We start from the raw sequence: 21,794 nt of genomic DNA, 5'->3' as shown, positions 1-21,794 counted from the left end.
CGCTTCCTCACGTTGAAGTCATTGGAATCGCTTCAGCCATCATTGTGCGAGACTGCCTGAAGAAAGAAAAATAAAAGTCCAATTTGGCTGTTTTGCGATCTCCCGACTTGGTACTTTAGCGATGTTTTCTGGCATCATTATCAGTCTTGTCGTCATGAAAAGGCTTGAGAATAAAAAGTATGACTTTTAAATGCGTATGACTTTACTCTGGAGCAGACTTTTCATGGCATCATTTTGTACGCATTTGATGGGGTGGCCATTTTTTCTTTACATGCCATCCCCTCCATATAGAGGACTGCCATACCATTTCTCTTTCACATTATTTCATGTATCGGGTATGCCTACACATATAGATTTGTATCATTTCGCTTTCATTTTTAGACCATATAAACTTCCAATACACACTACATACGGAGGGGAATAAACATAAACTTGGTGGGTACTGATGTTGAAGCTGAAAAAACATTTTTTTACAAGTGCATTATTGTGCAATCAACACAGAATCTGTAAAACTTCAAGGAATCAAGGAAAGATTTAATGCTCACAATTCTTATTCCTGACCGTTTGTGAATATCTTGCTTGCATCAATAACAAAATGGTCATCCAGTGGTCCAATAAGTAGAACATGAGCTTTCCTTTTTGAAGATGTCAGGTTGAACAGCATTCGTGTAACATCTCCTTGGTACTTTAAATTAAACAATGCAATATCAATCTCGAGAGACTATATAATCTTGCAAATGAGTGGGGTCAGAGGTGGCAGAGATGCAAATATCACAAGTACTACGATACAATATCGCAAAGAAAAAAAACGATACATTTTTTTATAATAAAATTTTCCTCCAAAGATGCTGCTGTACTGCAGTGGTACATTTGCGCTGGAGGTGAAAGAGTGGCATATCCGCAAAATAAGGGGTACATTGAAGAGAAGTACCAAACATTTGCCTCCCGACATGTGTGAGCACAAAAAGGCGACTGACTTAGCAAAAGCAATGGTAGAACACAAATATACACCTTGAATGTTCCTCCAATATCAATTTGTGCACTCAGCATTGGACAAAGTCACAACATATCCAGAAGGACAATCTATGACCTGAGTGAGGTGCGACCTATTCTGAGGTGCATTCCTGATTTATTTAGTTATTTTTCACAGGTAAATGTATCTAACCAGTCATGAGTGAATGACACTATTTTACAATCACTATATTGTATTTAAAATTTCTGACCCAATGGTAAAGTTATGCCTCAGGGTACAAACAATAAGTGAAAAGCTTCTTCCAACACAAGCTGGTGAGTATATGCTTCAAAGATCATCTTCCCAAAGGTTTCAACACGACGGAGGTGGAGAAGATGTAGTAGAAGAAGAAATAAAATCCCGCCAAAATCAAGATGAACACTAATCCAATTGTTGGGTAGTCCTGCATGAAGGGAAAGATGGAGACGTGTCAGTCGCACCATAGAAAATCACTTTTGTTACTGCGGAAAACAACTTAATAATGGCTGGTTGGTGGTACACACCGCTCTGAAAGGAAAAGTTTCACAATCATTTTTGAAGGAGCAATGGTCAATGGTGAAAGTTACTTTGTGATGTTGCAGAATACCTTTGTTACTCAACTACGGAGATTGAATCTTTCACATATCATCTTTTACCAGCAAGACGGTGCTCCCTGCCATGATGCTTGAAATGTGCGATAGTTCTTGAAGGAAGCTTTCCCAGACAAGTGGATAGGTAGAGGTGTGTGGAAGTGAAAAATTAATTATTTGCGTACTTAATTTGTGAACCGAGTGATTTTCTTGAGCCTCAACTGCTTGATTGAGCTTCATTAATATATGTAGTTCTGTTTAAATCGTGTTCTATACAAGCTACCAGTTATAACTATTCTCTTTAGTAACTGGGAGTTCAGAAACGTCATAAATCTTTCTCAGCTGCAGGCAAACTCGTGTGCAGGTTTCCTTTGGCAACCTGCCTGCACGAGTCGTGAGTTTCTTTATCGGCTTTGACTATTACATTCGCAATTAGAGTGACAAAACCGAACGAATAATTTGCTTTCAATTAAATGTCTGTATAACAAATAAATATACTCTTTATATAACATATATGTATGTAGGGCTCGGGAGAAATTAATAGCCAATCATTGAGGATGGTGGTTCTGAAATAATTTGGTCCAGGTGATCACTTGGCATTTTTCAGATTCAAAATGCACATTAGACTAAAATGCAATTTTATAATTCGGAATTTTATTAAAAATGCGAATTTTCTTGTGCTAGTCCATTGCTGTGCAAAGTTCAAAGTGTGTTTGTGTGATGGACTTTTTAACACCTTGGAATATACAATATTGATTGCAGTAGATCTAACTCCAGCAGACTGCACATTCAAGTGGAAATATCAACTTATGATTAATTTAAATGCAAAAATGTGATGGAAATGTTCAACAACTTTGATCCACGCCTAAGGCCAGTTGGACATGCTAGTCGAGTCCGTAGGCCTTCCAGCACACCATAAACAATGAGCAATGCAGGAAGTACAAGGAGGCAGCATATATGAGCCTGGGCCCGTATTCATAAACGTACTTAAGTCTAAGTACAACACTTAAGTACCTCCTAACTTAGGTTTTACGAACAAGTGGTATTCAATATGCTGCTCACCTAATGTATTACACTGAACTCCATGCTTATATTTGAGAGACCTCCAGGGGTCTTAAGTGAACGTAAGTTGGCCACACACTGTATATTCTGTCCACTTTCGACCAGACAGCGAAGAGGAATTGGCTGCATTGCTTCTGATAGCACAAGAACGGCTGGTTCGACGGCGTGCAATTCGTCGAGAACGAGTATTTCGTGACCGACTTCATCGCCAGATGAGTACGATGATGTCAAACTTCACCAACGATACCGCCTTGACCGGCAAACGATTTTGGATGTTATTGATGTTATTGGTGATAATCTTGATCCATTGACATTGCGAAACCACGCATTGCCAAGGGAACTTAAGGTTTTGGCAAGTTCTTTTCTGTACAAGTTCTTTTCTGTACAAGTTCTTTTCTGTACAAGTTCTTTTCTGTACGTGCGGTATTCATCCTTCATAACTGAGCACATGTTCTGCCATTTTTTCTGGTAGTCCTCGTCACTCCTTACCGTGGTAGGATTTCTTCTATTCATGGCCTCCGTTATCTTAACCCATGCCGTGTGTGTGTGTGTGTGTGTGTGTGTGTGTGTGTGTGTGTGTGTGTGTGTGTGTGTGTGTGTGTGTGTGTGTGTGTGTGTGAGAATGTGCGTGATAGAATTGTCAGGAATAAAAATGAACAAAACAAGACGTGTGTGTGGTTTGTGTCTGGCAGTCTTTTTTTTTTTTTACCATCTCAGCTATTTTCATCAAATTTTCAACAAAACTTCATTATTTGAACATGAAGACAAATTAATAGTTTAGTAAAAGGGTCAAAAGCCAGCATTACTTAAAATAGTCATTTTTCATGCAATTTACCTGAAATTTAAATTTGCCATTTGAGTTTTGTCATCAAATTTTCAACAAAGCTTTATTATGAGAATATGGAGAAGATAATTAATCGTTTGGTCAAAGGGTCAAAATCACACAAAATTGTCAATTTTCATGCAATTGACATGAAATTTTAAGAAATCGCATTTTGCATCACTGATATTGTTCACCAATTAAACGCTAGAAGCCGATTTTTTTTTTTTTTAAATCAAAAAGTCAAGGTTGCATAAAAATACTAATTTTTGTCCGATTGACCTGAAATTTAAAGCATTTGCGTGTTGGGTCACATAACTGGTTCTCCAATCAAAAGCTAAAAGCTGATTGTTTTTTGTTTTTTTGATCAAAAGGTGAAAGGTCAAGGGTGCATAAAAGCAACTTTGGGAAAACACCACAGTAAGCTATTTAATCACCTCAACATGGATTTCGCCCAAAGTGGAAAATCCCCATCGGGAAGGGATAAAATGAAGGTGCTCCATCACGTGGCGCTTTGTCCCCTGATCACATTTGGTTGGGATTGTAAAAGTAACCGCCGAATGTATAGCGGTCAGACAGACATACAGATTACCAAGTTGCGTGTTGAAGTACAATTATGTTTATGGGTCATTTTTCTTTGGTCTTCAGTTGTTTGTTGTCTGATTTCATCAGTTATTTACTTTATTCTGATGTTGAATTGGCATTTATGGGTTTTTGTGACTGCAATAATCTTTTTAAGTGAAGCTTTATCATCTTTTGATGATACACTACAGGGTAAAAAGTATGTGTACACCCGAACATCACATACGTATGTGCTCGTCGAACATCTCATTCCAAAATCATGGGCATTAATATGGAGTTGGTCCCCCCTTTGCTGCCATAACAGCCTCCATTCTTCTGGGAAGGCTTTCCACTCGATGTTGGAACATTGCTGCGGGGACTTGCTTCCATTCAGCCACAAGAGCATTAGTGAGGTCGGGCACTAATGTTGGGCGATTTGGCCTGGCTCACAGTCGGCGTTCCAATTCATCCCAAAGATGTTCGATGGGGTTGAGGTCAGGTATCTGTGCAGGCCAGTCAAGTTCTTCGACACCAATCTTGACAAACCATTTCTGTATGGACCTCGCTTTGTGCACTGGGCCATTGTCATGCTGAAACAGGAAAGGGCCTTCCCCAAACTGTTGCCACAAAGTTGGAAGCACATAATCGTCTACAATATCAGTGTATGCTGCAGCGTTAAGATTTCCCTTCACTGGAACTAAGGGGCCTAGCACGAACCATGAAAAACAACCCCAGACCATTATTCCTGCTCCACAAAACTTCACAGTTGGCACTGTGCATTCAGGCAGGTAGCGTTCTCCAGGCATCTGCCAAACCCAGATTCATCCGTCGGACTGCCAAGTGGTTAAGCATGATTCATCACTCCAGAGAACGCGTTTCCACTGCTCTAGAGTCCAATGGCGGCGAGCTTTACACCACTCGAGCCGAAGCTTGGCATTGCACATGGTGATCTTAGGCTTGTGTGCGGCTGCTCGGTCATGGAAACCCACTTCATGAAGCTCCCAACAAACAGTTGTTGTGCTGACGTTGCTTCCAGAGGCAGTTTGGAACTCGTTAGTGAGTGTTGCAACCGAGGAGACGATTTTTACGCGCTTCAGCACTCGGCGCCCCCATTCTGTCAGCTTGTGTTGCCTACCACTTCACAGCTGAGCTGTTGCTGCTCCGAGATGTTTCCTCTTCACAATAACAGCACTTACATTTGACTGGGGCAGCTCTAGCAGGGCAGAAATTGACGAACTGACTTGTTGGAAAGGTGGCATCCTATGACGGTGCCACGTTGAAAGTCACTGAGCTCTTCAGTATGGCCCATTCGACTAACAATGTTTGTCTATGGAGATTGCGTGGCTGTGTGCTTGATTATATATACCTGTCAGCAATGGGTGTGGCGGAAACAGCCGAATCGACTTATTAGAAAGGGTGTCAGCATACTTTTGGCCATGTCGTGTACTTCTTGACTCTTTAGATTCTCATGGAAACGTTGTCTTTTTCTGCGTATCCCCAACCCATCATGGGTGGAATATACTTCACAATAGAGGATGGTCTCCTCTGTGGATCAGCTTGCTTCGTTTAAATCCACAAGTGTGCCCATTGGCACATTGGATCAAATTCTCATTGTTCAATCTTCATTGTTCAATGTTCATCCTTGTAGCGTACCTGCTGACTGTGCTGCTTGAGCATTAGCTTGTCCTTCACGAAGCCCAGATGTACTTTGGTCAGGACGGAGAGTGCAAGGGGGTGGGGATTATGTTTTTTTTTTTTTTTTTGTATACAAGATCGAGGCTCGTGCAAGGGCTAACATTAATGACAAAAAAACAAACGGACACACAAGACAAAATAAAGGGAGCGGGAGACAACATGGGGCGAGAGGGGGAAGAGCACAAGTACATTTGAGAGCAGGGATATCGGGAGATCGGTGGGGGTGAAAGGGCTTGGGGGGAGGAGGCGTGGGAAGGGGGGTGGGGAGGTGGGAGAGGTAAAAAAACACATGGACACAGCTCGGACTTCCAGGAAAGAAGTCGGTATTTCAGTAAAGTTGATCTGGGGTGAATTAACGGGGGTAGAAAAGATCAAGGTTTTGGATGGGGGAAGATAAGAGATGGTGTTTTATATAAGAGATGGAAGATAAGAGAAAGTTATTATTATTGCCAAATGATACAACTGTTATTATTGTTTTTTTTGGCATTTATTTTGTAATAAGAATGCCATGCCCTGGAAGGACCTATTCAACTGCTCTATACACCTTCACATCGCACGCGTTTAGAAACATGGGAATTCATCCCCGTTATTTGTAGTTAATTCGCCTAATCAACCCAAAATCATGATGATCATTTTGGTAAAGCACATTCCACATTGGGAGTCCAGTATTAATTCATACGTACTTTCTTCCAATGTTATCATTGTAGTTGCGATTTATTTTCGAAGTGGAATGCCATGGCATGGAAGGACTTATAAAACTGCTTTAACTACTTTAACGTGGAGTGCACTTAGAAACATGGGAATTGCTCTGAATTATTTGCAGTTAATGGGACGAATCAACTCATTAAATCATAATGATCATTTTGGTACATCACATTCTACATCAGAAAGGTCCAGTAGAACACTACAAAAAACAATACACACACACACACACACACACACACACACACACACACACACACACACACACACACACACACACACACACACACACACACACACACACACTTAATTAATTGTACAGTATCGGTTGTTCCTAAACTTAAATAATTTAAAGGATTGTTGTAAATGATGTTAATTTTACAACATCCCATATTCAACTTTATTTAAATTGTAAACCTCAAACACAGTTTCTCCACCTAAAGCAAGAACCTTAACCCGTAAGCAACTGACTAGTTTCCCGACTGCATGGATCATCAGCTGGGCACCGTTCTTCCTCGAGGTTTCAATCCTTTCAGCCCAGGACCTCTCCAAACGGCGGATCCACAACCTCGATCATGGATCCACATCAATTGATGGTTAATCAGTGGGTTCACAACATCAGTTGCGTCCAGGCAGTCAGTCAACCCATCAATGCAACCTCACTTATCCCAACTTTACTTGCAATAGGATTTAATGTGTTATCATATATTTATAACTTTCCTTACACACTCTATAATATGATAATATCATTAAATCATTCACATCTTACCCTTAAACACATCAATCGACCAAACAGCATGACCACACCACCTACCTCTCGATCAAACTCTATTTCGAATGTTCAAACTGTCATTTATAACGATTTTTGGCATGCTGCCGTATCCTAGCAACCACTGATTCCTAGCAACATTAATTTGTAGTATATTTAATTATTATATTGTACTGTATTTACATAAAGATCTCATGAATAATATTATATTGCACTGTACTTGTATTATATTGTACTGTAATATAATATTATATTGTACACTTAGAATGTTCAAACTGTCATTTATAACGGTTTTTGGCATGCTGCCGTATCCTAGCAACCACCGATTCTTAGCAACATTGATTTGTAGTATATTTAATTGTTACTAGGGCATGCCCGTACTATATCTATATCTAAAATTATATCCCCCCCCTCTATTTACATGAAATGGTTTGGTACAAAGCGAACGGCTTGCGAGTACGGTGACAACCCCCCCCCCCTCTATTTACATGAAATGGTTTGGTCCAAAGCGAACGGCTTGCGGAGTTTGGTAAAGAAATCGCCATAGCATGCACAAACGCGCAGGAAAGCGAAAGAATCGCAAATTAGTTTTAATTAGTTTTAAAACATAGTTTAACGCCAACATAGCGGCAACATAGTTTGCCAACGTGAAATAAATGAATACGCTCTCAAATGTGCCGTCCGAGGCAGAGTCTGTTCGCCACGTTCGGCACACGTGATAGCTCGCTGCTCTCTGATTGGTTGAATCGTTTTTTGGACATAGCTCGGTAACTACTTCTCCGATTAATATGAAACCTTGAAAAGGCACATCCTCGGGTCCCCAGCAATATACCTGGCAAGTTTAAAGTATATCGGACCCGTGGTTGTCGAGAAACAGCGGTCACAGACATACATACATACATACATACATACATACATACATACATACATACACACAGAGATTACTGGAATTATAGATAGATATTGTACTGTATTTACATAAAGATCTCATGAATAATATTTTTACTATTCGTATTGTATTTCACTAATTCGATTTGGTGTCGTTTTGTGATTTTAAAGAAAACTTGTTTTAATCGACCAACCGAAGCTCCCTGCGCTAACATACGTCTGACTAGTTGTTGTAATTTATTGACCAGTTCAGAGCTGTGTGTGGTTGCTCTCACAGTCCTAATTATTTCACCTGCAACCGTACCATAAAATAGCTTTTTGGGAATGTTGCTGTCGAAGAAAGGCATTCAGACAATGTGGAATGGAAATGCATCTCGTTTATCAAATAATTTGGTGTGAAATTTATTATTATGGATGTCAATTTGTAATTCTAAAAAGGAAACTGAAGTGGAAGTTTGGTTTTCCTTTTTTAATTCAAGTTCTTTTGGATATATATCATCATGAAGCTGCTCAAATATAAATCCATCATTAATTGCCAACAAATCATCAATGAATCTGAAGATGTTTCTGCATCTTCGTGCAGTTGTTAATTTATTCCTGCACATGTTCTGGACCCAATCAAACTCGTACATGTGCAGAAACAAATTTGCAAAGAAAGGGGCCGGATCTGAACCCATGGGTATGCCCACTGTCTGCTGGAGTATCTTGTTGCCAAATGTAAAGAAACTGTTGTTTAGCAGAAATCGAATACTTTCTTTGAGTTTACTTTTTGAAAAACTACATGAATATTGATTATCCTTTACAGACCAGTGTGCTCTGTTTTGATATACATTAATGTATACTCTATTACCTCCCACAAATGCTTTATCTATTGCTCTGTCCAATGCGGTTACCAGCTTGTCATGTGGAATGTTTGTGTACAATGTGGAAAAATCAAAGGTTGAAAGACATTTTGCTTTACCCTTGTTATTAATGTTGTGGACACTGTCGATTACCGGTTTGGAATTGTCAATGATCCAGAATTTCTTAATACCAGAATAAAACTTCACTTTTTCATGGTAGTTTTTTAAGCATTTATAGATTAGTTTCATTGCCGCTGTAATACTGCCCGACAAAGGTTTCAAACTACATTCTCTACATGCGATGATGAACCTCATCTTGCAAGGGTGTTTGTGCATTTTTGGGATCCAGTAAATGAATGGTAATTTATGGTGTTTATCTGGAACTAGCAGTCTTCTCACCACACACCATCCATGAAGAGTAGATTCTGTTCATCTTCAGTTTTGTCATAGTTTTGGAGCCAGGCGTTATTGCTTCAGGTTTGCGCTTCAGTGTAAAAACCAGTCTCACAGTGAGGTTGATATATTCTCTCTTGCGTGAATTCTTTCATGTCTTTTCATTGCTGAGGAACGAACAAAAGCCTTCTTGCAAACAGAACACTTGTTGGGCTTCTCTCCTGTGTGTATTTTTCGATGTTGATGCAAATACGATGAAGAAGCAAAATCCTTATTGCAAACAGAACACCTGTAGGGCTTCTCTCCTGTGTGTGTTTTTTTATGTCGATGAAAATTTGATGAAGAAGCAAAATCGTTATTGCAAACAGAACACTTGAAGGGCTTCTCTCCTGTGTGTATTTTTTGATGATCTATTAATGCTGCTCTCAAAACAAATGTCTTAAGACACACGGAACACTTGTTGGGCTTCTCTCCTGTGTGTATATTTTTATGTCGATGAAAATTTGATGAACAAGCAAAATCCTTTTTGCAAACAGAACACTTGTACGGCTTCTCTCCCGTGTGTATTTTCTGATGTCGACACAAATGTGATGAAGAAGCAAAATCCTTATTGCAAACAGAACACCTGTAGGGCTTCTCTCCTGTGTGTATTTTTCGATGTTTATGCAAATACGATGAAGAAGCAAAATCCTTATTGCAAACAGAACACTTGTAGGTTTTCTCTCCAGTGTGTATTTTTTGATGTTCATGCAAATACGATGAAGAAGCAAAATCCTTTTTGCAAACAGAACACTTGTAGGGCTTCTCTCCTGTGTGTATTTTTTGATGTCGATGCAAATACCATGAAGAAGCAAAATCCTTCTTGCAAACAGAACACTTGTAGGTTTTCTCTCCAGTGTGTATTTTTTGATGTTCATGCAAATACGATGAAGAAGCAAAATCCTTTTTGCAAACAGAACACTTGTAGGGCTTCTCTCCTGTGTGTATTTTCTGATGTCGACACAAATGTGATGAAGAAGCAAAAACCTTATTGCATACAGAACACCTGTTGGGCTTCTCTCCCGTGTGTATTTTTCGATGTTGATAAAAATACGATGAAGAAGCAAAAACCTTATTGCAAACAGAACACTTGTTGGGCTTCTCTCCCGTGTGCATATTTTGATGTTCATGCAAATACGATGAAGAAGCAAAAGCCTTCTTGCAAACAGAACACTTGTAGGGCTTCTCTCCTGTGTGTATTTTTCGATGTTTATGCAAATACGATGAAGAAGCAAAATCCTTATTGCAAATAGAACACTTGAATGGTCTCTGAATTCCTTGGATATTCTTGAGAGAGTCTGTACAGCTTTTACAACTGCGGATGGAAGACACACTGTGAAATGCATCTTTTTTTTGAGAATCAGTGTGTGTCATCTGACGATTTAAAACTTCTGAGCAGAAAAACTGGGAACAGTAGGAACAAGAAACCAGTTCCATTTGTTTCACTGGAAAGACAAATCAAAAAAGCATTCAAAATTCACCAAAACATTAAAATATTGCAGAATTGACAAGTATTTCTCTCAGATTAGATTAAACATTTGACATATTTCTGCACTTCGCTCAATGGAAAAGCTCCATATCAAGGATTGAAAAATAGGACCACGACTCCTGAAGCTCACCTGGATCAGGAGCAACAGTCACTTCAACCCCCCACAAACTCCCTCAACCCTGATATTTTTAATGCCGTGAACAAACTTTGGTACATCACGGGCGATTAAGGTTGTGGGCAAGTTTCATCGAAATTGTGTGTGCAGTTTCAGAGAAAAGAGCAAAACCTATCTTGCGGGGGTGGGGGGTGGGGGGAATCAACCCTACCCACCTACCCCCCGTAGACCACTTTAATGAGCCCAGATTTTGTTGTGGTCAATATACCCTCGTTCAGCATCAAATATGAAGCTTGTGGCCAAGTTTCATCAACATCGTGTGTTTGGTTCAAGCGACAATGACTGAAGTGTTTGCAGACTTACTCACTCACTCACTCACTGACTGACTTATGTACAAAGACCCTGCTCGATCGCACACGATGAAGAAGTCCCAGTAATCTTGTCAAGTCCCAGTAATCTCAATTGGTTTGTTATTCACAATTTATTTCCGCCAATGTGAATTGGAGGAGGAAAGACTTTCAAACTTTAGCTTCTTGTGTAAAGTGCACAAAGGTCTCTGGGGGATTTCAAATTGAAGCAATATCCCTGTCTCGACATAAAAACAGATTAAGTGGGGAAACACTTTGAACGCATCTACAATTCTCCAAGGATTGCAAATAAGTAATTTATTCTGGAAAATAAACAAAATAAGTAAAGAAAGTGTGATGCGAGCTCTCCGTAATTCGGCTTACCTTTGAGTAGCTGCTCAGCTTTGCTCGGCTCCGCGGGAGGAGAATCACATGATTCCTGCTTTACATCCACATTGCTCAAAGCATCCTGGGAGGTCTGAAGAGAGTTACTTTGGAAGGTTTCCATCTTGACCAGAGGAGCTTCATCTGTAAATCATGTGACATCATTATATTACACAAACAAAAAGGATAAATGATTGAATCCAATGAAATAAATAAAAACGAAGGATTTTGAAAGACAATTTGGTCAAATCCCAAGAAATAAATGTCACAAAAATAAACGTCTCAAAAAGACATCTCAATTTAACATTGACAAATGAAAAAGGAGTGAAAATCAAATAAATAAAATTCATCGGATATCTATGTATCTTTTTGTTCACGGTTTTTTTGCAAAGACAGCTTGGCCAACACCACAGGATTTGGGACACAGACAAAGTTCGACTTGGGGATTGTACTCAGGGTATTTTCATTCCCACCTCAGCCTTTAAAGACCCCAAATACCCCTATCATCTCTCAGCAACTCATCCCATGTTTTCCTCGGACGGCTCTAGTTCTCCTTCCATTCACATTCATATTTATACACCTCTTCACACAGCTGCCCTCCCCCATCCTTTCCATGTGTCTGAACCACCTCAACCTACCCCGATGCATCACCTCACGAATGCTCACTATACCTAACCGATTTATTAATTCCACATTTGGTTTCTTATGCTTCAGTGTCACATTACATGTCCATCTCACTAATCTCATTTCATTTCATTCACACCTCCGTTCATCCTCCTTTTTGATCGCCCAGGTTTCACTGCCGTATAACATTGCACTACGAATGCAAGCAGTTAAGAGGTCCCCCTTGAGTTGGAGAAAGATCCCCCTTGATATCAATCGTCGAGGAAACAACTCCCTAAACTTCCTCCAACCACCTCATCAATTTATCCATGAGAAGATTTGGGTAAATATTGATGGTGTGTATGTTATCCATGATAATATGGAGATTTATATGGTGGTCATTGGTTAAACATCAAAACAAAAGCCGCCTTGTTTTAATACTTGTTTCAGTTGATTTTGCTGATGGGGCGGATATGTATGTGGAGTTCCTGAATAAGAAGGTTGCGACAACCTGGATTTTGACGCTATTTTGTTTCCATCGAGCACAGCGTATGGAACCTGCGCTCATTGTGCTTGAAGCGCAATGTGTTCCTTTTATACCACACAAGACGGAGATTATATTCCTAAATGCTTTCTTGTCATTCTTCCAACTCGTCACTGATGTGTGCCTGATGTGAGGTGTGCAGAGTGTGTTCGTGGAAGAGATACACAGGTAGTGACTGAATGCAGAAATTTGAAAGAAGTGTAAAACAGAAATTGAGTCACACCAAAAAGACTACAGAATAGAAAAGACTAGCAGAAGTACCCGGCATTGCCGGGCGGGGGAGGGGAGGGGGAGGGGAGGGGTACGGGGGGGGGGGGTTAGGTGGGGAGCGAGCCCCTTAGCAAAGCAAGCGATTTTTTTTTTCATAGCGTCATAGCGTTCATAGCGTCATAGTGTTTCATAACGTCAGAGCGATTTTTTTTTCATAGTGTCATAGCGTCATAGCGTTCATAGCGTCATATCGTTCATAGCGTCATATCGTTCATAGCGTCATCGCGTTTCACAGCGTCATAGCGATTTATTTTTTCATAGCGTCATAGCGGTCATAGCGTTTCATAGCGTCATAGCGATTTTTTTTTTCATAGCGTCATCGCAGTCATAGCGTTTCATAGCGTCATAGCGATTTTTTTTTTCATAGCGTCATATCGTTCATAGCGTCATAGCGTCATAGCGTTCATAGCGTTATCACGTGATCGCTCTGAGCGAATCAGCGCCCACCTGCTCTGATTCCGTTGATTCCGTGCGCTGAAATGCGCTGAGGTAAATATGAATAAAAAATATGGATCGTCAAATATTTTGAGTTCGGCCATGTTCGTCCCACGCTCAATGGCCATGTCTATGTCAAATATCAAGCACGTAAGCCTCTCCGTTTAGGAGTCTATCGGTAACATTACACACACACACACACACACACACACACACACACACACACTGTTTTATATATATAGATAACAATTGTGAGTGAAAAAAAAGAGAAATAGCTTGGGAATATCGATTGATTGATTGTGTGCTCTGCCTGAAGCCAGGTCCGAGGCTGCTTGCCAAGGGTGATATTGGGCCGGAAGAGGAAGGGAAAAGGTGGTTGCATTGCATTCCAAGCAGTTAGTCAGGGCAGGAATTGTTCATTTGAGCAGGATGCTGGTGATAACTCACCTCTCTTGGTTTAAAATGAGAAAGAAGAAATTGCGAAAGAATAAAGAAGGAATAAAAGAAGGCCACATCAAAATGTATATGAGCCACAAGTGAAGGGGACATTTCTTTCCAACTCTTACTTTATTTTAACACAAGTACTGTGCCACTGAAAACATGCGTGTGCATGTAATCCTTCACATGTGCGGAAAACATATATGTAACACATAAGCATATGCAATTATTCTTTTCTATTGTCATTAAATATGCCGTTATTTTGACACAATACAACCATATAATTCTCAAGAAGTATACAGCGTTGTCCGTTGTACAAATAATGCAGGGGATGAATATTGTTGTTCACGGTAAATTGGAACAAGATGGTGCAGACGGATCACGTGACCACAATTTTCCGTGTTGAAACCGCTTAACTGAGAAAACATAGAATGATTGTAACCCAAGTGAAGTGCAGCCGCCGTGTGGCCATCTTGGAGAGCACAACTCGACTCACATAAACTCGTTATGTAACAGGAACATTGTTGGTGTTTAAATAACAGGAACATTGTGGGTCAAACCTTTGATAAACGAGAACTCATCAATGAACTCGGTCTCCACCTTCACCTTCACAATAAAATCTGAAAATAAAACCATCACATTCAAACTCAAGTTTAAGGAGCATTTCTAAAGAAAATCGTCATCACAAGAAATATTCAGAAAAAGTGAACTTTTCAATCCCATGAAAAATATGTTTTTGAAACGACTTGGAAAAGTAAAACAACAAAGAGTTTTTACTTTCATAAAATGAAGGAAACAAACCCAACAATCTCTCTTGGTCAATATTGACAAACTAACAAAGGTACCCGGCATTGCCTTGCCCTCCAGACTCCTCCCACACTCCCAACAGACTTCCTCCGGACTCCCGCCACACGCCCTCCGGACTCCCGCCACACGCCCTCCGGACTCCCGCCACACGCCCTCCGGACTCCCGCCACACGCCCTCCGGACTCCCGCCACACGCCCTCCGGACTCCCGCCACACGCCCTCCGGACTCCCGCCACACGCCCTCCGGACTCCCGCCACACGCCCTCCGGACTCCCGCCACACGCCCTCCGGACTCCCGCCACACGCCCTCCGGACTCCCGCCACACGCCCTCCGGACTCCCGCCACACGCCCTCCGGACTCCCGCCACACGCCCTCCGGACTCCCGCCACACGCCCTCCGGACTCCCGCCACACGCCCTCCGGACTCCCGCCACACGCCCTCCGGACTCCCGCCACACGCCCTCCGGACTCCCGCCACACGCCCTCCGGACTCCCGCCACACGCCCTCCGGACTCCCGCCACACGCCCTCCGGACTCCCGCCACACGCCCTCCGGACTCCCGCCACACTCCCTCCGGACTCCCGCCACACTCCCTCCGGACTCCCGCCACACTCCCTCCGGACCTCCGCCACACTCCCTCCGGACTCCCGCCACACTCCCTCCGGACTCCCGCCACACTCCCTCCAAACACACTTTATAAGATCACAGGTGATGAAGGTTGTGGTCGTTTTTCATCAAATCCTGTGCGTAGTTTCAGACAAGAATTTCGGAGTTGCAGGTTCAGGTAAAAAAAGGGTCTGCCTGAAAGATAATTAATTTAATTTAAAAAATACCGATTTTGAAAAAAAAGAAGAAGGGATGTTGATTTCTTCACGTGGAGATTCGATAGCAAAACGTTGTTTATTCTACCAAAGGTAAACGTTGTTTATTCTACCAAAGGTAAACGTTGGTTATTCCACAAAAGGTAAACGTTGTTTATTCTACCAAAGGTAAACGTTGTTTATTCGACAAAAGGTAAACGTTGTTTATTCTACCAAAGGTAAACGTTGGTTATTCTACCAAAGGTAAACGTTGGTTATTCTACCAAAGGTAAACGTTGGTTATTCTACCAAAGGTAAACGTTGTTTATTCTACCAAAGGTAAACGTTGTTTATTCTACCAAAGGTAAAGGTTGTTTATTCTACCAAAGGTAAACGTTGTTTATTCTACCAAAGGTAAAGGTTGTTTATTCTACCAAAGGTAAAGGTTGTTTATTCTACCAAAGGTAAACGTTGTTTATTCTACCAAAGGTAAACGTTGTTTATTCTACCAAAGGTAAACGTTGTTTATTCTACCAAAGGTAAACGTTGTTTATTCGATCAAAGGTAAACGTTGTTTATTCTACCAAAGGTAAACGTTGTTTATTCTACCAAAGGTAAAGGTTGTTTATTCTACCAAAGATAAACGTTGTTTATTCTACCAAAGGTAAACGTTGTTTATTCTACCAAAGGTAAACGTTGTTTATTCTACCAAAGGTAAACGTTGTTTATTCTATCAAAGGTAAACGTTGTTTATTCTACCAAAGGTAAACGTTGTTTATTCGACTAAAGGTAAACGTTGTTTATTCGACTAAAGGTAAACGTTGTTTTTCTTCCAAAGGTAAACGTTGTTTATTCTACCAAAGGTAAATGTTGTTTATTCTACCAAAGGTAAACGTTGTTTATTCTACCAAAGGTAAACGTTGTTTATTCTACCAAAGGTAAACGTTGTTTATTCTATCAAAGGTAAACGTTGTTTATTCTACCAAAGGTAAAGGTTGTTTATTCTACCAAAAGTAAACGTTGTTTATTCTACCAAAGGTAAACGTTGTTTATTCTACCAAAGGTAAACGTTGTTTATTCTACCAAAGGTAAACGTTGTTTATTCGATCAAAGGTAAACGTTGTTTATTCTGCCAAAGGTAAACGTTGTTTATTCTACCAAAGGTAAAGGTTGTTTATTCTACCAAAGGTAAACGTTGTTTATTCTACCAAAGGTAAACGTTGTTTATTCTACCAAAGGTAAACGTTGTTTATTCTATCAAAGGTAAACGTCGTTTATTCTACCAAAGGTAAACGTTGTTTATTCTTCCAAAGGTAAACGTTGTTTATTCGACTAAAGGTAAACGTTGTTTATTCGACTAAAGGTAAACGTTGTTTATTCTTCCAAAGGTAAACGTTGTTTATTCTACCAAAGGTAAATGTTGTTTATTCTACCAAAGGTAAACGTTGTTTATTCTACCAAAGGAAAACGTTGTTTATTCTACCAAAGGAAAACGTTGTTTATTCTATCAAAGGTAAACGTTGTTTATTCTTCCAAAGGTAAACGTTGTTTATTCTACCAAAGGTAAATGTTGTTTATTCTACCAAAGGTAAACGTTAGTTATTCTACCAAAGGTAAACGTTGTTTATTCTACCAAAGGTAAACGTTGTTTATTCTACCAAAGGAAAACGTTGTTTATTCTACCAAAGGTAAACGTTGGTTATTCTACCAAAGGTAAACGTTGGTTATTCTACCAAAGGTAAACGTTGTTTATTCTATCAAAGGTAAACGTTGTTTATTCTACCAAAGGTAAACGTTGTTTATTTTATCAAAGGTAAACGTTGTTTATTCTACCAAAGGTAAACGTTGGTTATTCTACCAAAGGTAAACGTTGTTTATTCTACCAAAGGTAAACGTTGTTTATTCTACCAAAGGTAAACGTTGTTTATGCTACCAAAGGAAAACGTTGTTTATTCTATCAAAGGTAAACGTTGTTTATTCTACCAAAGGTAAACGTTGTTTATTCTACCAAAGGTAAACGTTGTTTATTTTATCAAAGGTAAACGTTGTTTATTCTACCAAAGGTAAACGTTGTTTATTCTACCAAAGGTAAATGTTGGTTATTCTACCAAAGGTAAACGTTGTTTATTCTATCAAAGGTAAACGTTGTTTATTCTACCAAAGGTAAACGTTGTTTATTCTACCAAAGGTAAACGTTGTTTATTCTACCAAAGGTAAACGTTGTTTATTCTATCAAAGATAAACATTGTTTATTCTACGAAAGGTAAACGTTGGTTGTTCTACCAAAGGTAAACGTTGGTTATTCTATCAAAGGTAAACGTTGTTTATTCTATCAAAGGTAAACGTTGTTTATTCTACCAAAGGTAAACGTTGTTTATTCTACCAAAGGTAAACGTTGTTTATTTTATCAAAGGTAAACGTTGTTTATTCTACCAAAGGTAAACGTTGTTTATTCTACCAAAGGTAAACGGTGGTTATTCTACCAAAGGTAAACGACTAAACGTTGTTTATTCTACCAAAGGTAAACGTTGTTTATTCTATCAAAGGTAAACGTTGTTTATTCTACCAAAGGTAAACGTTGTTTATTCTACCAAAGGTAAACGTTGTTTATTCGACTAAAGGTAAACGTTGTTTATTCGACTAAAGGTAAACGTTGTTTATTCTTCCAAAGGTAAACGTTGTTTATTCTACCAAAGGTAAACGTTGGTTATTCTACCAAAGGTAAACGTTGTTTATTCTACCAAAGGAAAACGTTGTTTATTCTATCAAAGGTAAACGTTGTTTATTCTACCAAAGGAAAACGTTGTTTATACTACCAAAGGTAAACGTTGGTTTTTCTACCAAAGGTAAACGTTGGTTATTCTACCAAAGGTAAACGTTGTTTATTCTATCAAAGGTAAACGTTGTTTATTCTACCAAAGGTAAACGTTGTTTATTTTATCAAAGGTAAACGTTGTTTATTCTACCAAAGGTAAACGTTGGTTATTCTACCAAAGGTAAACGTTGGTTATTCTACCAAAGGTAAACGTTGTTTATTCTACCAAAGGTAAACGTTGTTTATTCTACTAAAGGTAAACGTTGTTTATTCTACCAAAGGTAAACGTTGTTTATTCCACTAAAGGTAAACGTTGGTTATTCTACCAAAGGTAAACGTTGTTTATTCTATCAAAGGTAAACGTTGTTTATTCTACCAAAGGTAAACGTTGTTTATTCTACCAAAGGTAAACGTTGTTTATTCTACCAAAGGTAAACGTTGTTTATGCGACCAAAGGAAAACGTTGTTTATTCTATCAAAGATAAACATTGTTTATTCTACGAAAGGTAAACGTTGGTTGTTCTACCAAAGGTAAACGTTGGTTATTCTATCAAAGGTAAACGTTGTTTATTCTATCAAAGGTAAACGTTGTTTATTCTCCCAAAGGTAAAGGTTGTTTATTCTACCAAAGGTAAACATTGTTTATTCTACCAAAGGGAAACGTTGGTTATTCTCCCAAAGGTAAACGTTGTTTATTCTACCAAAGGTAAACGTTGTTTATTCTATCAAAGGTAAACGTTGTTTATTCTACCAAAGGTAAACGTTGTTTTTTTCTCCAAAAGGTAAACGTTGTTTATTCTCCCAAAGGTAAACGTTGTTTATTCTATCAAAGGTAAACATTGTTTATTCTTCCAAAGGTAAACGTTGTTTATTCCACCAAAGGTAAACGTCGTTTATTCTAGCAAAGGTAAACGTTCTCGAAAGAGGTGGAAATTTTCTGTGGTAATATTTGTTAATAGTTTCAATAAATGTGCATGGAAGGAGAACACAAACAACAACAACAACAACAACAACAACAACAACAACGTGTGACAAAATATTCCTTTTCGCGCGTTTTACATCGTCAGTGATCGTCACAGATTGGATGTTATATTATGTTATGTTAGTGAAGTACAACATGGGTAATGATGAAACCTGGAAGTGAGGGGAGGGTCACCTGTCATAAGTGATGATAACAAAGACAGTTTTGTCGATTCCGAGAGAAGAAGAGGAAACGATCCCGAACTTCTCCTCAAAATCCTCCATGAACGAATCTGCTCTCAGGAATCAAAATGTCCGTTCGAGGTCCGATTACAACGAACGGGATCGATTCACCGGCTCAGGAGATCGACACGATATTGTCCGAGGGGACCCGATGAGATCGACACGATATTGTTTGGGGGAACCAGATCCGTGCATGATGTGATTCTGCATATAAATTATCTATTTAAATAGCACAGCACGGACGTCGCACGGGAACGAACAGTACGTACCGGGTCCAGACTCCTCATCCCCGGGAGAACATCCCGGACTGACCCCGTTTCCTCCATCTGAGCCGCTCCTCCATCCCGGGGGATTCGTTCTGTGCTCCACCATGGACACATCTCCCTTCATCTTGCACATTACGTGTGGTACAGTGTAATACAGTACATGAGGTACAGTGTGACACGAAGTCCGTGTTCTCAATCGATCTCTGAAAATAGTTGATTCATCAATTCCAAGCCGCAGATTCGTCACAAATCCAAAACTCGGTTAAAAATGATAAAATATATGAAACTCTGGATCGAACCAAACAAGGACCGTTTGTTATTAGAACTTTTAAAAGCGATCCTTGGTTATTTTACCGAACTAGAAATCATAATAAAGATCATTTTGGAAACTTAACACGAAACATCGGCTTGTTCCGTCAGTCAGTGTCTCGGAAAGAGGTTGATGCGGAACGGATGGCTTGGTAAGGGATAGCAAGCTGCTTGTTCAGGGAAAATACCCGAGATATCCACGAACAACTGGGAGAGTGAGGAAAGAGCAGAGAGGAATAAAAAGAATTGGACAGACTGGAAATAGACAAAGAAAGGCCATTGGAGTGGATGAGGACGAGAAAACGTGGGAACAGGAATACTGCCCTGTAAACTGTAAAGGGTGTAGACTTGTAATACCCTCTCCCACCTGGAGTCGGCGCTGTACGATACACATTTGCATAGAGAATTGGCAAAGCACCCACACTCCCCTCCCAAGTTTGGATGCAATCTCGGGTGAGAACTGTCGGAGAAGTCGTGTGACAAACACCGGTCCGTGAATTTTCGTCTGGATGAAGAAATTGTGTTTTTTCTCTTTTGTAGAAAAAATTATCTGATACTTCTTCTTCACCTTTCCGACTTTCTTTCTTTTCCTTATGTTCTGTCTGACTCTTTCCTTTCTTTCTTTTTCTGACTTTCAGTGGCTTTTTTCACACTGACGCACATCGAGAAGCCCAGGACGGGGACACTCACAGGACACCTGCAGATGGGAACTTTGTCGAATAGTCATAGAAAAAGGGAAATGAGGCAGAAAACTGGAGCAAGACGTTTATGGACACAATTATCAAAATGCGAAAAACAGATTTTTACAAAACAAAAATCACGATGAATTCAAACCATTTTCAACCATCTTCCACGGAATGTTATATCCTTAAAATGTTGATCCCGTTTTTGTGTCGCAGAAATCAAAACACATCAGTGATCATAATCTCAGTTGTCAGGTTCATAAACAGTGTCAAACAGCAGTAGTTTCCACAGTTCAAAACGATTGTAGTTGAAAGTTTAAACAAAAATGAACTGTCCATGTGAAAGTTGTGCACACGACCTCGGACAAATGTGGGACAATGTCAAAAGCTTTCTTGTCGTCGATGCAGGAGGTGGACAATTTAATTCTTCACATTTTGCAATTTTCCATTATGGCCTTGCTCAGTAGTCGGTGGACAATTGGTCCACAACAACCTCTCTTACATCTCTTTTGTTCTGCCTCTAAACCTCCTTGCTGTGTTAGATGATGGTACATCGTTTCTGATGATCCCTGTCAGCAGTTTGTTTGGGGCTGGGAGGAATGTTATCGGACGGTATTTGTGGGGAAGTTGGGTTCGCTCCCATTTTGGGAAGAGAAAGGTGTTCCCTTCTATGAGCCACTCATCCACTACCTTTTCCTCAAGAGGAGGGATCTGAAGTTCAGCGTGCCAAAAGGCCGCCGGTAGAACTGAGACTATCCCAGGAAGGAAATTAGCCTAACTCGCTCAGAGGTTTGGGGAGAGCCCAGAGTAAAGAAGCGATACGTCTTCAAAAGACTCCAGCGTTTTTCATGCTCGGGAAACATGGAAAGGAAGCAATTCAATCAAGGAAGAGTTGGGCTAAATCGACGAAGAACCGAAGAATACCTTGGCCTCA

At 40.0% G+C, this 21,794-nt stretch overlaps 2 protein-coding genes across 2 annotated transcripts; both read right to left on the bottom strand.

Annotated features, from left to right (window-relative positions):
* Window positions 1–513: 513 nt before the first annotated feature.
* On the bottom strand, window positions 514–20,046 carry LOC137427461 (uncharacterized). Its single transcript, XM_078777181.1, has 4 exons — window positions 19,872–20,046; window positions 14,538–14,597; window positions 11,688–11,831; window positions 514–1,415 (listed from the first exon to the last, which is right to left on the bottom strand). Exons 1-4 carry the CDS (start codon window positions 19,999–20,001, stop codon window positions 1,243–1,245), a joined length of 507 nt encoding a protein of 168 aa, XP_078633307.1. The 5' UTR covers window positions 20,002–20,046; the 3' UTR covers window positions 514–1,242.
* Window positions 5,654–10,774, bottom strand: LOC144891963 (uncharacterized). Its single transcript, XM_078777074.1, has 2 exons — window positions 9,760–10,774; window positions 5,654–5,730 (listed from the first exon to the last, which is right to left on the bottom strand). The coding sequence occupies exons 1-2, from the start codon at window positions 10,724–10,726 to the stop codon at window positions 5,654–5,656; spliced, it is 1,044 nt and encodes a 347-aa protein (XP_078633200.1). The 5' UTR covers window positions 10,727–10,774.
* Window positions 20,047–21,794: the final 1,748 nt, after the last annotated feature.

Source organism: Myxine glutinosa, chromosome 5, assembly GCF_964187855.1.
Source record: "Myxine glutinosa chromosome 5, kmMyxGlut1.1, whole genome shotgun sequence".
Taxonomy (NCBI): Eukaryota; Metazoa; Chordata; class Myxini; order Myxiniformes; family Myxinidae; genus Myxine; species Myxine glutinosa.
Note: the sequence above shows the minus strand (reverse complement) of the source record. Positions and strands in the feature narration are given on the sequence as shown.

Excerpts from the sequence above, each read along its gene's own strand:
- LOC137427461 (XM_078777181.1), bottom strand. The coding sequence starts at position 20,001 with ATGTGCAAGATGAAGGGAGATGTGTCCATGGTGGAGCACAGAACGAAT. Across the intron at positions 14,598-19,871 it reads GGATGAGGAGTCTGGACCCG|ATTTTATTGTGAAGGTGAAG; the intron begins GTACGTACTGTT and ends TTTTATTTTCAG. Across the intron at positions 1,416-11,687 it reads AGCTGAGCAGCTACTCAAAG|GACTACCCAACAATTGGATT; the intron begins GTAAGCCGAATT and ends CCCTTCATGCAG.
- LOC144891963 (XM_078777074.1), bottom strand. The coding sequence starts at position 10,726 with ATGACACACACTGATTCTCAAAAAAAAGATGCATTTCACAGTGTGTCT. Across the intron at positions 5,731-9,759 it reads GCCCAACAAGTGTTCCGTGT|TACATCTGGGCTTCGTGAAG; the intron begins GTCTTAAGACAT and ends TCCTGACCAAAG.